The sequence below is a fragment of the Ovis canadensis genome, chromosome 19 (assembly GCF_042477335.2).
Source record: "Ovis canadensis isolate MfBH-ARS-UI-01 breed Bighorn chromosome 19, ARS-UI_OviCan_v2, whole genome shotgun sequence".
NCBI classification, from domain to species: domain Eukaryota; kingdom Metazoa; phylum Chordata; class Mammalia; order Artiodactyla; family Bovidae; genus Ovis; species Ovis canadensis.
Window position 1 is genome coordinate 22,365,206 of NC_091263.1, and position 16,972 is coordinate 22,382,177.

At 34.4% G+C, this 16,972-nt stretch overlaps 1 protein-coding gene across 11 annotated transcripts in view; it reads right to left on the reverse strand.

Annotated features, from left to right (window-relative positions):
- The window catches only part of CLASP2 (cytoplasmic linker associated protein 2), a 179,866-nt gene that overhangs the window by 42,954 nt on the left and 119,940 nt on the right, over window positions 1-16,972 (reverse strand). For 7 of the 11 annotated variants that reach the window (XM_069561339.1, XM_069561337.1, XM_069561338.1 and 4 more), the window contains 5 exons: window positions 12,871-13,041; window positions 12,324-12,431; window positions 7,583-7,689; window positions 4,333-4,577; window positions 2,524-2,587 (listed from right to left, as the gene is read on the reverse strand). In XM_069561339.1, coding sequence (XP_069417440.1) covers window positions 2,524-2,587; window positions 4,333-4,577; window positions 7,583-7,689; window positions 12,324-12,431; window positions 12,871-13,041 — 695 coding nt within the window. The remainder of the gene's footprint in view (window positions 1-2,523; window positions 2,588-4,332; window positions 4,578-7,582; window positions 7,690-12,323; window positions 12,432-12,870; window positions 13,042-16,972) is intronic. The other 4 variants (XM_069561344.1, XM_069561342.1, XM_069561343.1 and 1 more) reach the window with 1 other exon arrangement.

Here is a 16,972-nt window from a genome sequence, read left to right on the forward strand (position 1 = left end):
TGGGATCTAGCTCCATGACCAGGGATTGAACCTGGGCCCCCTGCACTGGGAGCTCAGAGTCTTAGCCACTGGACCACCAGGGAAGTCCCTTGAACATGTTTTTATTTTAGTGTCAATGTGTCAATCATTAGAGTTGATTGTATACAACAGGGATTGGGAAACTATAGTCTGCAAGCTAAGACTGGTTTTACATTTTAAAATAGCTTTTTTTTTTTTAATCAAAAGAAAAGGCTATTTAATGACACATGATAATTTGATGAAAATTAGCATTTCAATGTTCATAAGTAAAGTTTTATGGACACCTAGCCATGGTCACTTGTTTAGATACTGTCAAAAGATGCCTTTGTGCTATAATGGCAGAGCTGTAACAGAGATCATTATGGTCCACAAAGCTGAAAATATATACTGCCTGGCCCTTTATAGGGAGGGGGAAAGAAAAAACCAACTCTTGATAGACAGCAGCTGGGAAACTGAAACTAAAATTTTACTTGGAAGGAAGAGACAGCATCAAGAACAGCTGCTTGATCCAAATGACTGGACTATTCGTACTTTATAAAATTAAAAAGGAGGGATAGCTACTACTGAACAATATAAAGACACGCAAAAACTCAAATCAAGCCCTGATATTTTAAAACCCCCACTGTATGCTGATACAGCCAGTTTATTCTTAATTAATTACATTACTGGCAGTCTCTGATGGACAACCACCAAATAAAAGCTAAGCAAAACGAGTTAACAAAAATCTCCCCTTTATATCTGTATTCAGTGAAATAACTAAAAAACAAAACCAAAAACAAAAAACAAAGCAAAGCCAGATGGATCAATAGGAATTGTACGCTGTTATAAAACCCCACAGGAAAAAAACAGAAAGTCTCCTTCCTGACACCTATAGGGAGGACCGTGGCTGGTTCTCCATATTTACTAAGGGAGGCCAAACACCTGTGCTTCACCAACATCAAATTTGGCTTTCCTATTTGATCTTCAAGAGACTTTAATTTTAAAATTTACTTCATTAAAAAAATTTTTTCTACAAGAGACTGTTTAAAAAAATTCTCTTTATTACTGTTAAATCCTAGGATCCAACTAAACTGCATTACTGTCCTAATAAAAAATAAAAAACTGTGACTTTAAGAAATAATAACAACCTCACTCTCATACCTTCCACTACAGATGAATTATATTACTTATTGAAGATGTTTTAAAACTCTATTTTTAAAAGTCGTAGATTATTAACAAAATATTATTTAATAAAACAAGTCCACACAGATCATAACTGTCTTGTCCTTTAACTCATACTGCTAACAACAACAAAAAAAATCAACAGTTAATTTGTTTAGGATTTATAGAAATTCTTCCATTATAACAATTCTTACAGTAATTAGTGGTAGTAATATCAGTATAAAATGGTATAGTTATCTACAAGCTCAGTTTAAAAATTATAAACTTAAAAAAAATAACAAAAAATTATAAACTTAGTGTGCTTTCTGTCTTTAATGGGATCTTGCATTCTTGGATAAAATAAATATGCCTTGAGACAAAAGGATAATCTTTGGAAATTATTGCTTTAAAGGTAAGACAGTTTATAATCCTTAGCCAGATTTTAGTTTATGTGAAGAGTGGGATTTTAGTATCTTTAAGTAGTGTCACAAGTAATGAAAATACTGAAAATAGAAAAAAATGAGGAGGAATGAAATGTGCAACAATAAAGTGAAGACAATAAAAAAAATGAAGCAAAATTCATAAATATTTTTCTTATGATTTCCCTCTCACTTAGGTTAGAAATTCTCATGTAGACAGCTGGTGTCCTAAAGGAAGATATTGAATAAAATTTCACCACTGTCAAACACACTGCTGAAAATAGAAATGAGTACATTTTACGACAAAACTTTACATTTTAAAACAAACATTTCACAGTACACATGCAGAGTATACGTAAGTACTTACATATACTTTAATCAGCATTAAAAGCTGAACGAAGTTCTGGAGATTTTTATGAACTCTTTCAACATATGGAATGTTTCTCTTTTGTTACTCACAAACTGTATCACCCATAGTTTGTGCTTTAAAAAACCGTATTTTATGCTTTTTGTTTTTTAATGGCAGTTCTTGTCTACAAAATTGCTCTTTTAAGAATATATTTGTTAATAGAGAAGAAAACTGAATAAAAAGTTAGAAACTTTTTTCAACTTATCCCAATTATTTCCTTTACAAATAGTAAAATGTTTTTAGTAATACAAATACCCTGACTAATTGTAGAAGAGTCGTGCATGTGACTATATATTCTTCAGTTTATAGCCTTAGATAATCTCTCTTTTAGAGAAGCTTAAATAGTTATCAGAGAGCAACTTCTGAATTATGTATGATATCAAATACTCAATTTTCAATTATGTTGAAAAGATCATGGCCATTTTAGGGCAATATATAAATAAAAATGGCTTATAGTTTTTTGTTATTATTTACTTCTTTTTTGGGGCAATATAATAATGACACCTTATAGGAGTAATCTTAAATACTAAAACATACCTTGCCATGAGGATCAGCAAACATTCTTGTGAAAATTTCACATAATCTTTTCAGTTCAACTCGACTGTCAAAATAATAAAGTGGCTAATTAATACACTGCTGTAGGAAGAAGTCATTTAAAAGTGACTTACATATATATTTGGGCTTCTTTTTTTTTTAAGCCAAAAAAAAAAAAAAATTCAGCTCTCAAAATCAAGAAATTTGTAGGATTTACTAGTCAGGGCTAAGTACAATTTATCAAATGCAACAATAATTCTGTAGCAATACATACAATATTTTAAAGGTTGAAAGTTATATGAAAAGAAATACAACTGTACTTTATTAATGTAGCACAGCAGAGTAAACTATACAGATAACATTCTCAGCATATGAATCTTACCCTTTTAAATGCTTTTATGTTTTCTTAAATTTTGCCACCTGAGGGCTAAAATCTTTCTAAACTATGACTACTTCCTTGCCATTTAAAATAATACACTGAACCTAACACTAATCTAATCTTGGTGGGGCAGAAACAACATTATGATGATTTATTGTAGTGATTCATGAACTCTAATATGTAATATTCATGAACTGGAACAATATGTAATTAAAATATATTAGGAAGTACATAGACAAACACTTATTGTAAATTATATAGTTCTAATACCTCCTAAAATCAAACCCTAATTTCAGGTATTAAGGCAGGAAGTAGCCCTCTATTTTCCACCATACTGAAACTTACAAATTTTCTGAAACTAGGTTCTTAAAGGGATAGACTATAGAGATTTAAAACACTACACAGATAAAAACGATACAGACTTTAGAGGGGGAAAGCAAGCAAGAGCCAGTAGGACAGGAAACCAAATCAAACCCAACTAAAAATCAATATAAACTTAAAAAAATTTTTTATTTTATTTATTGGTGACATCTCATGACATGTGGGATATTAGTTCCTTAACTAGGGATCAAACCTGTGCCCCCTGTAGAGGAAGCATGGAATCTTAACCACTGGACCACCAGGGAAGTCCCTAAACTTCTGTTCTTAGAGAAATTCACTCCAAATCCATTTCATATTATACCAGGATTCAAATACCACATGAACACCAGGAATATACTTTCATTTTCAAGAAAACATAGATATTCTTTCATCTCACTAAAAAACTTATCAGGAATGAAGTTTAATAAATGAGTCAACTTTAATATTATGCATACTTTATTATTTATTTTCATTTAATAACATTTTTACTTAATAACTACTTATGAATAAAAAGTTTCGTTTAATAATGTTTCTTTAAATATAGCAAGATAATTATAATTTAAAAATATAACAGTATGGATGGTCCTAAAGGGTTAGGGCTTGGGATAATATTCTGATGCCACTTTTTGAATTCAGGACACATATGAGCCCAAACTAATATCTTTAAAGTGTTATGAAAAAGTCAAGTCAAAAAGTGCTAACCAGGGCCTTCCCAGGTGGCTCAGTGGTAAAGAATCTGCCTGTTAATGTAGGAGAGGCGGTCCCCAGTCCAGGAAGATCCCACACGCCATGGAGCAACTAAGCCCCTACACCACAACTACTGAGCCTGTTTTCCAGAGCCTGCAAAGCACAACTCCTGAGCCCAGGACCCGCAGCCGCTGAAGCCGGAGTGCCCTAGAGCCCAAGCTCTGCAGCAAGAGAAGCCGGCGCAGTGAGAAGCCTGTGCGCTGGGAGGAGGGAGCAGCCACGCTCGCCGTAACTAGAGGAAAGCCGCGCAGCAGTGAAGACCCAGCACCGTGCCCCCCAAAAAAGCTCAACAGACAGGATAATCATCTGAAGACACTATAACTCACCTTAGCGTTCTCTGATTTTTCAGTAAGTTCTGCAGACCCAGCAGGCCTTCTTTCCTTTCTGACCAGTTGGAGCTAGCGCATCTGTTGAGGACTTCCGCCACGTCTTCTGTCTGCCTCATGTATGTAGGAATACTACCATTCCGAGAGCTGTAGGAGCGTTCTGAGCAAGCACTGGATGCATCGCTGTTCGCATCATCGTCTGAATGCATCCCATATGATTCGTATCTTCTTCGCGCAGGTTTTTTCTGTTATACATAAAGACTCTCATTAGTGGTAGCTAAAATAACATGCCGGTATTTTACGATTTCTACTGACCAGAAAAGGACTGGCCTTTGTTTAAAAATCAGTGTAAAGCATGCTGCTAATCATTGTAATAATAAAATGTCGAATTTTAGTTTTTTTTTCAGAAAACATGTTTTAGGAGTTAGTAGGAGATGAAATATTCTTTAACTATGGGGAGTGGTAGAAGCAGAGTAAGACTACTATACGGAAGTCAGATACCTAAAGCGGGAAGTGCTAAAACCATGAGGTTCTTCCTTTTTTCTTTTTGTGGAAAACCAAGAACTACTACTAGAGTGTAAACGAACAGGCTCTGTACTAAAACTCTGAGTTGTTATGAAGAAATTATAACCTTTTCAAAGGATGAGAATGGATCAGAAAAACCTGTTTCCTGTGTAAAGTTCTACTTTTTCTGTCTCTCTACCTCCCTTTTCCTCTATTCTTCTTTCATTTCCATTATCACTTCTCTGCCACTCTTCCTTCACTTGTACCCATCCCTGATGTTTCTTTGAGAAGAAAATCACAAAGAATGATGACAGCCCGTTTAGCTTACTCTTACTTTTAGGAAGCAAGCTCCTAAAGGTTCTGCATGCTTTCCCTAATGTGTCTAAACTATCTATTTCAATATATATAAGAAAGTATTACTTCGATTTCTTCACATCTGAAGTTATTATTTAATAAATAAAACTACTAATTTTACCTTGAATATTAAAAGTGAAATGAGACAGAATAGATTATTTGAGATTTCCCTGAAAGAATCAGAAATAAATCTTTAAATAATCTGATATGTGAATTCAGGCTGGTGAGAGATGAAGATGTTTCTATGAAACACTGAAGAACAATAATTTTACATAGCTACAGGTGACTTAAATTGTTCAAGTTTAAAATCTGAAAGAAATATAACCTGAACTTAATTAAAAATAGTTTTCCAGTGACTTTCCATCACTAAATTGATTTGATTTGGAGGCACCAACTTAATTTAGGATGGCAAAAACATGATACCTTTTGTGTTAGGCTCCTAGTTTTGTTATAGACATAGTGTCAATGACATCGCATTTGTGCAAAGTAGTCAGGCCAAAGGGATGAGAACCCCCACAGGACACTATTTAAACACTATCTCCCTACTGATAATCATGTAATCATATGGACAGAAAAGTGATGTAGGTCTAAGGATTCTATTACTTCCACTTGAATTTTTTATAGAAGACTATCATCTGGTAAACTGATGAAGGCAAGAAAAGAACGTTATGGCACCATAAGATGTCAGAAAATAGCAATGTCTATACCTTAGTCCGCATGTCTCCTAAGAGCTGAGAGCAGTAGATTTTTAAAGAGAAAAATTGAAAATAATGAAGAACATTTTGCTAAACAGCACAGTGAAGTAGGCATAAACAATGCCCATAATCAGAACCATTAAGCTTTTAAATATTTAGATACATAAGAACTGCTTATTAGTAGGCTATATCTTTAATTTTGTCAATATCCTTTAGTCCAAAGAAAAATATGTAAGTTACAGAAATAGTCACATAACCAATTTCCCCAAAGAAATTCAAGTCTTCTTCCTATTTGGATCCTTTTGTCATTCCTAAAGTTAATTTTATTTCTATGATTTTCCCTAGGTCCAACCAGGCTTAACAGTTGGATAGTCCTTTCCTAAAAATTGATAGTTATAATTGGAATATCTATGCTATGCAAATAACAGAAGTAGACACAATCAAATTATTGGGATTCAGTTTTTAGCACTGATGGCTAAATATTCCTCATATAAACCAAATACATCTTATTATAAATAATAGGATAAAGATTATTCAAGAGTAATCCAATCAATTCATAAAATTTGTATGAATAGAATTTAACTAGTAAATCCTTCACATAGAGGAAACTAGAAAATGTGATTGGAGAAATACACTGATCAGGAAGAATAAATTTAAAATATATGACTTATTTAATACCATCAGAACAAGATGTGATTAATATATCCCAAGCTCAAGAGAACAAAGTTCTTATTTAGTTAAGTATTTTTATGAAAAAAATCAGGTGGCTGAGGTAAAGAAAAAAATTCAGCACAGAGCAGAACCTCACATGTGATTACATTTAATATGCTATAGCTACGACCAATGAATATTTTTAAAAACTTGCTTTTCAAATATATGTGACAAACAGCATATTGGCAATGGTTAAGAGGTGGCATGCAGGTTTAAAAGGCACAATGTACTTTGTTATTTTAAAACAAACATGACACCTTTGTTAAGTTCTGTGTAAGAAAATGAGTAGATGCTTCTCAAAAATAGGATTAATGTCATAATTTGAGAGAACTGTCATACTGAAATGACAAGGGAAAAAGGCAAAAGCCAATCGTGATCACTGTCTCAAATACTTCCTTCATAATTTTACGGGAGGAAAGACTACAGAGACATCTGTACAGCACTCTTCTGACAAAACCATCACGGATCTGTAGACGACATTTTCAAGCCTCACTGTTTAATGTTTCAGATTTAAAGAGCTAGAAAGATATCTTAAATATAATTTGTTTTGAAATTGTACTTTCTCTCAGCTCAGAAAATACAAGTAAGTAAAAGACTATACAAACTTTTACTCCAAACTAAAACAACCCCTAAATACCCAAGGTTGAACTAGCTTTGAAATTATATGCTTGCAGTGTACATATTTATATACTCATCTATCTGCCTTTATTCTCAGCGTACTACAGTGCATAAAAACACTGTATTAACAATATCAGTATTTATATTCCTGACATTCCATCATGGGCCTTGGCTTAAAAAATCTGACCAATTAATAAAGATCAACAATAAATTATACTGTTTTGCTTTTTCTGCTGCCACATTTGGTCTTCCTAGATTTGATCCACGGGAATCTCCCATCTCCTTCCCCACACTTGTGGACTGGCTCACTCATGTATCAGTTTCCTTCATTGGAACGTCTACAGTGATAAGGAAGTAGACAAGAGTACCAGGGCGTCGGCCACCGCCTCCTCCACGTCGGAACCTGTGTTCAGGACTCGCATGGCGCTGACGGAGGACGACAGTCGGCTGGACTGGCTGATTCCATACCCCGGACCTAATTCATCAGAAGAAGGAAAACAGCTTTGAGAGAGCCATAAACGTAACATGGGCAGGCTGGAAAGTTTGAGATCCTTGAGAAGGGGGAAAGAAAAAAAAAAAAAAAACCAATGGGGCAAAGCATTTTAAAAGCAATATTGTATTCTCTGGGTACATTTGGTTTTGGTCAAATAAAATGGTAAAAGCAATTAAAATCAAAGACAATGTGTGGCAAGTGAATTTAAGGAATAGTCACTATGATACATTTATCACCAGAAGATAGAAGAAAGTATGGCTGGTCAACTAAGGGCGTGGAAGTTGGTAGCCCTGTAATTAATCCAGTTCTATCAGTCGGGCAAATTTCATCCATGTGGCTGAGCCACAGGGTGGCCTGGAACAAAGATCAATCCTCAAACCAGTAATGATTAGGGAGCTCAATGAAGCCATGCCAAGAATTTACAAGGAAAAACTCCTCCAATGATTCTTTCTTCTCCTTCAAGATAGGCTGATTCATTCTATAACTAAAAGACATATCATTTGATATTTGTCAAGCACCTACTATTGCCTGACACTCTGAGGTATGTACAGACAAACCACAGTTGGGTTCTTCTCAACTACTTTTTATAATTTATTATCATTTACAATTAAAACACTTCATCCACCATTTTGGTTTTTTTTTTTTTAACATATATACAAAAGATGAAGTACATAACAGAGAACATAAAACAATTCTATTCTATTTTAGAATGACATAACTTAGGTTATACAAAAGAAAAATGTCCATCTCCAGGGAGAAAAATGCTCAAGTAAGATTGCTGAAAGGAAAAAAGTTACTTGAGGGAAAATTAATAACAACAAAAAAAAACCCCACACAAATGACTTATTCTTCAACAAATTAAATAAAAACAAATCAATTTTAAAACATGATTACTCAATGGGAACTGAAAAGGACAAAAAACTGAGATGAATGCACAGATGATAGTGAAAATGTACTCATCCTTCACCTGAGACCCCATACACATCGGGGGCGTAGAGGGCACCAGTAGATCTGGAATGGTGTCTGGAGGCTGGAATAACAGGACCATACAAACCTCATCTATCACCACAGAAACAAGGAATAGTGGCAGCACGACAGTCAGGCAAGGAGAGTCAGTTAACAATGGCATTATACTACTAAATACTTAGGGGTCAGAACAGTGCCTTAGACAAGGGCAACTGAGCGCTGCAGTATCATCCTTGACACACAACAGATCTTACAGCTAAGGGGACAGACGTAAGCCCACAGGAGACAAAGAAGCAAGTATTCAAATGGAAGGAAATGTCAAAAGTACAAGCATGAAACAGAAAAATGAACACTGTAATTTAAAAAAAAACCACTATGGTAAATAGTAACCAATAATAATCTTATTTCCTCTAATCCTGAACTCAGGGAGGTAGTTGTTACTATTCAATTTGACAAAGCACAGAGAAAAGTTCATTAATTTGATTAAGGCCACACTCAGTAATTATAGTCTTTCAGGGTCTTTGCTCTTGAACAGTACACATACCATCCTCACATTGTTCAAAAGATAACATACCTCATTTATATTAGCATAAACATTTTTTATAATGGTGTATACAACCTAAGTTCAGAATTCAGTAGATTTAAATATCAAAGCACATTTGAACACCAAAAGGGGAATATTACTAATTTGATTTAAAAAATCTAGAAATATGTGACTTTTCCCTATATTTATGACATCTCTCTAAACATAAATTTAGTATATTTTAAAATTTTAGATCTTAAAACCCTTATTTTCATCATGTTATAAAGTCAGTCTTATTCTTAAATACACAAATAAGGGAGGAAAATTTAATTTTATTATTTAATGAAACATATTACCCTTATTTTAAAAGTTACTCTGCCACAGATATATTAGAACAATTGAAGTACTTTTACTATATGAATTACTCTTTTGTCACAGAATGAATAAGAAAATGATCAAAAAGATGTAAAGACAGGATTAAAGACAGAATGTTGCATAAAATGTTTAATCAGACCCTGAAAGGTGATTGGTTTCATTAGTAAAACATACTAATATATAGCTGGTTTTAATTTTACCCAACTGAATAATTAATAAAATGATAAGGAAGAGTTGAACCAATATGGAAATGGTTTAATATATAAAAAAACTTTTGAAATCAACAGTTATCTGTGGCTGAAGATAACACTCATATGCTTGTAATAATGTAGCCTTTTTTTTCAATCTTAGTTCCAGAAACAGATGGAAACTAAGAGTGCAAGTTCCAGAGTTCATCTTTGCCTAGCTCTGATTTATTTCTGGTGTATCAGGGCCCTGACGCTGGCTTTGTGCTACAACTGAATAAATGGCAAACTATGGGATTCATGTGTTGAATGGCCATATTCAAGTCAGAGGCAACAGAAGGTTTCACCAAATAAAGGAAGACAGCAAAATCCAGGCAAAATGTACCAGAAAATCCTGATCTCTGGGAATGCTATTTTTATCCCTGTTTAACAAATAGGGCTAATCCCCTATCTTTGCTATGCAACATCTATATGTAAGCAAAAGGCTATAAAATTTAATTTTTCTAAAACTGTATGATAAAAAGGTTTAACCACCTCTAAACCAAATAGGATGTTTCATCACAATTGAGAAAACTGCCTCCTTTCATAACAAAATTTAAATGATTTCAATTGCCAAATGGAGACTGAGATAAATCTAGAAGATTAATGACTAAGAATATCTTCCCTCCCGGCTCAGCCTGTAAAGTATCTGCCTGCAATGAGGGAGACCTGGGATCAATCCTTGGGTTGGGGAGATCCCCTGGAGAAGGAATGGCAACCCACTCCAGGATTTCTGCCTGAAGAATCACACGGACAGAGGAGCCTGGTGGACTACAGTCCACAGGGGACACAACTGAGTGATTAACACTTTCACTTTCCCTTTAAAAATAGGCGTATTAACATGTTTATAATTAGAAGTTGGTTATAAATGTCCTATAATCTCTATTGTACAGTTTTTAAATGGTCTAGAAACATTTTGTTTCCTCTTGCTATCTCATGCTTTCTACTAATTCTACATTATACAAGGTATTATACCATTAAAAAAAATCGAAGATCCTTGCCACTAATATATAACACCACTAACTGTAGGTGAGCAAGCACTGTTCAGGGGCAAGAAGTGGAAGAGCGGTGGTGGCAGAGACGACAATCCTGATAACCACACGCTCACTGTGTGCAAGTACTGCTTGGAGGGATCGTTTCCGTGGAATCTGCTTTAAAGTGTCTTCAGATTAATGCTAAGAACTATGTGCTGCTATTATCCTCATTTTACAGATAAGGAAGCCCTGGTACACAACAGCTACAGAGCTGGGATATCAACCAGACCATCCGACCCTAGAACAGACACTCTTAAATGACCACAAGCCCACTTCAACTCTGAAGGTGATGTGCTTATGTTACGCAAATATAGGATTTATTTCATTTTTAAACAGATATGCATGAGGATTAACCAATACATATGTACAGGTATGTGTGTCTGCACATACACAGACACTCTACAACCTACTGTATTATCATGCTGAACTTAACCTATCTCTGGCAAAGTACAGAAGGAAACTCTTTGGCACCTGGAACTGGAACACAAACACGGGTTGAGGATACCCCTGTCTGTGTTCCTAGCTCAAAGGGTCGGTAGAGAATAGTTCAGTAGTGATACAGTTGAACCAAATGGCCCAAAAGAAATTTAATTTCTCAGAAATTCTATACCAAAAGGTCTACTGAAGGAAGTAATACTTCCAACAGCTAACGAGTGGAACCACGTTCTATTTAAATGTCACAAAATCTGCAACTCTCTTAAGTGTTACAATAACCTATACTCTATGGAATTAAAAGAAAAAAACATGAAATGACTTTAGGTAAGTGCATAAAAATAAAGTACTAGTTAAAATGCTGGGGACCACACAGAAATTCTAAAGATTTTCAACATAAAAATATTCTGCCTCTTCAATTACTCTAAAATACTAAAGGTTTTAAAAGATCATTTAACATTTTATAATTGAGGTAAATGGAGTATTACAGTCAAGGTTACAGTACAATCTCTATAATAAGGAACAAATGGGCTGCACAGCAATGACACAATAAAAGCTAATGCATGGGAAATGCTATTAAACTGTAAAATATATAAAAATATTAATCCCTTCCATTTAAATAAGTAGTTCATGTTATTTTACAGCCTTCTTTCCAGCAATCCTAAATATGTAAGGTGAAGAGTGAATATTTCTGCTGAAAAGCATAAACATCTCTATTCTTATCAAACTAAATAGTCCACATTTCACTTAAGAGTAATTACTTAAATATTATCTTTAAATTTTATAGGGATATTTATTAAGAAAAAATATTGAATTCAATGTTATGTAATCTAAATCTATATGATATTTACTTGACTATGAAGGCAATCTGTTTATCTAATGTCTAATTTCCTTATTTAAGACAAGTAAATGTTAAAGGAACTTCCCAAACATGTAACTTCCCTCTGACTGTCCTTAAAAAAGACAGAAAAAGAGGCAAAGATACAGTTGATAAAGCTAAATCCAGGGTCTTTTGAGGTTATCAGATGGTGCGAATACAACAGGGAAGCCGAGACAACTCACCAAGGGGCTGGAAAGAGCGCACAGGACTCGTATCCCTGCTGCTCTCCCGGCTGGCTTCCCGGCTGCACCCTTGACTCACGCTTGGCCGAGGAATCCGACTGCTTCGGGCTGGTATGAAGCAACGGCAGCACAGAAGTGGAGTAAACAGGAGAAGGGTTTGTATTTTTGATATTTTGGTTTTATTCTTTTCTTTCTTATAAAGCTAATAAATAACAAGTTCTGCTAAGGATGAGAAGAAATGATTCTTGATGAAGCATTACCAGGAATACCATTAAAAATTCTTCCTTACACTCTTCTAGTCTGTATGTGATTAGAAGAGCAAACTGTATTTTACTAAAATTAAACAGCTGCAAAGAAAAAAACAGATTTAAAATAGAAGTATTATTTCCAAGATAAGATATCTAATTTCATTTTTAAACATAATATTTCAATTCTCCTTGAAGTTGTTTTCCTCAAACTTAGAAGTACCTAAATGAGGTCTTCAATGCTACCAAGGCCTAAAGTACAAAAGAAACACGAGGTCCCAAGTTTGACACAAGGATCTTACCCACTGAGAGCCGAGATGGACTGGCCTCTCTGCTACAGCCCTGGCTTCGGGGTATCTTGCTTCTCTTCTGTGTGGAGGCTGAATTAACCAGGACTCTCTGAACACCAGAGCTCACAGTGGAGAGGGCTGTTGTGGTCAGAACTCTTCCTGGAGACCCAGACCGGCTGCCAGCTGAACACCAAACACACATATAAATGTCAGCCTGTGAACTCCAAGAGATCTTTGTCGAAAGGATAAAAATTCAAGAAGTACATCTGAGAAACCTGTGATACAATGTCAAGTTCTAAGTTCCAAGGAAATAGATATATATACTGAAAACCTGGAATAAAAAGATATACTATATATATATATATATATATACACACACACACACATATATATATATGTATACACACATACTAGGATTGAATGGTAAATCAAGTAAATATATTTTCAGTTTTGGGGACTATAAGACGTTATGTTTAATAAGGAAAACACTATTATGATTTTCGGAACATAAATAGTAGAAAAGGTTTCCAAAGAAATAACTTATCTAACAATACATTTCATGTAAATATGGTTTCATTTAACTATATGTTAAAAAGCTATCTATTGAAGCTATACATTTATAAGGAAACAATAATTCTATTATTGATAACATTCTTCTTAAGAATGTAATAATGAAAATTTGCCTTTCAAACTGTTAAAACAGTTTGCCTGTTGAGATGCCTTGAAATGGGCATAACAAAGTTGTCTATCTTGCTACTTACATATATTTTAAAATTTTTACAAGATTAAATTTTATTTATTTGTTCTTTTATTTATTTTGGCAACAATGAGTGGCATATAGGATCTTCATTCTCCAACCAGGGATCAAACCCGTGCCCCCCACAGTGGAAGTGTGGAGTCTTAGCCATTAGAAAGCCAGGAAAGTCCCGAGATTAAATTTTAAATGTTTACAAAGTTGGGCCAGCTAAAAAAGAAACAGGTTTTGTTATTTGCCTCCAAATAAAAAAACGGTCTTGGGTGGCCAAAGTCTGGCATGTAGATGTTTTGGTGGAACAAAGATTTGTGGGCAAATAAATATCAAAGAAAATAGATTCTTTCAAAACTAGTAATTTCCAGTCTTGGAAGAGAGAAGATGTGGTCAGGTAGAGAGAGGGAACTGGACAAAATCTCAGAGAAGGGGCAAGAATTTAAAAAAAAGAAACATGCGTTTAAACTAGAATTGTATAGTTTATAAAGGGGTAAGCTCCTTGTCAATCAGAGCATTTTGTGTTTGCATTGAAAAGGAAAATAAACTAGGTAAGTCCAAGGTATAATTTAACTCTAGATTCTGGATAGTAGCATTATAAAAGTTAAACCTGAACTTAAATAAAACTCCATGAAAGCAAAGTTTCCTCTTTGTTGGGCACTTCTCCACAGTCACTGCTCACCTTGCATCATTTTACCCAGTCATGCCTCACTTCCACAGAGCAAAGATTAAAGACTCAAGTCAATGGGGAGAAGCAGGGAACATCACTGCGGAAGGAGTGCTGAGTTCAAGGGAGGGAGTGGTGACTTTTTAGTTCAAACCAGCCCCGTATTGAGGTAACACTGGCCACATTTTTGGATTTTTTTTTTAATGAAAGCTCTGACATTTTCTTATTTTTATCATGTTGTATAGATCAAATTGTACATGAATAGAGGCAGACTGGATATGACCCACAGGTTGCTGATCTGTGACCCTTGTTACTGTTTTCTTGGCACGGTGTTCCTGAATACAATTTAAACTCATGCTTAATTCCTAAACTTTACCAGAATACAATATGAAACTCATCTTCTGCTGTTTATAGCAATACTGTAAAACAAAGCAATGTTTATGATGAAATTGACAGTTTATTATTTATATAGAAAGAATTCTAAATTATTGCAGGGAAATTATACAAGTGTACTTTAAAATGATGGTTCATTTGAATTGTTCCATGACATTTCAGGAGAAGAATGTTTAGATGAGGTTTCTTTCAGTCATAACCTTAGGGATACTCACAAGGCACCTATTTTCTCCATGCAGCATCTAAACTAAACATACACACCAAAAACACCCAAACACCCAACATGCCACAAACTCACAATGCAAGGTAAGCTGATGGAATATTTTATGGGAATGTGACAATATAAAAATATAAATAACGAACTGACCACATACAACATGTTATTCTGTTAAAACCAATGTAAGTTTAGGAGGTGAAGGTGTTGATAGGAAACTGGAGAATTCCTTGAGATGTGGATCTATTCAGCAGAGAAGAAACATGCAGTATAGAAGCAAGAGTAACCACTCCATCTATTCTAGACTGGCTGAATTTATCAAAACTATGTGAGCTCCCTCTCTATATATTTGAATTCATTCATGCCCTGTGCTAGGAAATACAGCTGGCAGTGTTAATTTATCGTGCTCTTCTCCACTACCTGCCATGAACAGCATGATAATCCAGTGCCTACAACCCATTTGCAGTCATTCATACTTAGAAGAAGAAAATATCACGGCTCTTTCCCCAGCAAAAGAACTAGCAAGGTTAACTATTTCTTTGAGGAAAATCACAGTTGATAAAAAAAAGTGTATGATGCACCTAGCAACATCATGCTCCTAGAAAATAATCTGCAAAATTTGAAATTGGATAACTAATTTCTCTTGTGCTGCCTAAAGTTTTCAAATCACTGTTTTGTACTTTTTATGAGCTATGTACAAGGCATTACTAAAGCTCCCCTGCTTTGGGATTTTTATACTTTGTGGGCTCAACATGGATAATTTTTAAAAAAACCAGGGTTTTAGTAACAAATAAGGACAGGTCACGGGAAAATCAAAATTGGGAAATTTTACCCCAATAATGGCTACAAAAATATAGAATATTAAATGTTAAGAATTTCTGCTGAATAGAACCCATTCTTGATAATGAAAATAGATGATCCAACAACTGATGCACAAATAAAATCTATAGATTCTTACCACCAATGGTATTAGCAGATTGTGATCCTGAACAAGTGTAAAGGCAGAATTAGGGTAAGGGTTATAATCCATGAAGAGGGAAGGAGCAGATTTAAAATGCATGGCAGATGGAAATAAGAAAGCTTTAGTCAGTTTTGAAAATTAAAAATCCTAAAGCAAAAAAAGCAAACTTTAACAAAAGCAGAACACTGAGTAGTTTTCACAGCTGGTAACTGAGATCAGACACCAATGGACAAAGCAGATGAAATGAAGGTGTAAAGTGCAGATTTTTCAGCTTTTCTTCTGATAGGCTATAATCTAAATAATTAAATGTTTAAACTTTTATTATTTAAACATTTAAAAACTACAGGTGAGGAAGAATTACAGCATCTTCTAGCTGAAGAAAAATTACATGAAAAAGCTACAGATTTTATCTTTCTTAAGACACTGAGGGAAAAAAACTGAACAGTAGCAGGGTGGGTGGAGAGACAAAATTTCTCACAGGCTGTACAATCATTTGTACATAATCAGTCACTACCGACAAGAAAAGACACAATCTTCAAGTAAATAATTAAGTCTGGAAGTCTCTCCATTGGGTCTGGTTTCAATTTATTTTTGGTTAGCCATTAGAACATACCTGCTTTGACTCAAGATTTTTTTTTTTCCCTAAATGGTGATATAAAATATGGAAAGACCATGCAAACCCTAGTGAATTACTTCACAACACAGTAATATTTCTGTGTAAATGTGTGTCAAGAGACTTGCATCAAACTATATAAAGCTGCATTATCTTTCTTCAAAAGAATTTGAAAGGAAACAAACAGTCATTCAAATAAATATATAAGCAAGCAAATAAAAACCTCACCAGTATGATTTAACTGTGGGAAAGTTATCTGATCTTAAAATCTTACTGGGTCTAAAAGCCTATTATTATGTTCTCACACTCTAGGAGAGGATTTGAAGTACTGTGCATAGGGTTTCAGTGTCAAAAACCAAATATAAAAAAAATTATTGTATATTCTCGATATGATTCTCGATATAATACACTTAAAATGGAGGTCCTTAAGGAATATATTAAAAAACTGTACACAAAACACTTTGAATCTCTGCCATGAGTTCAGTCTTAGTGTTACTTTAGAAGAAAACTCTGTAAAATAT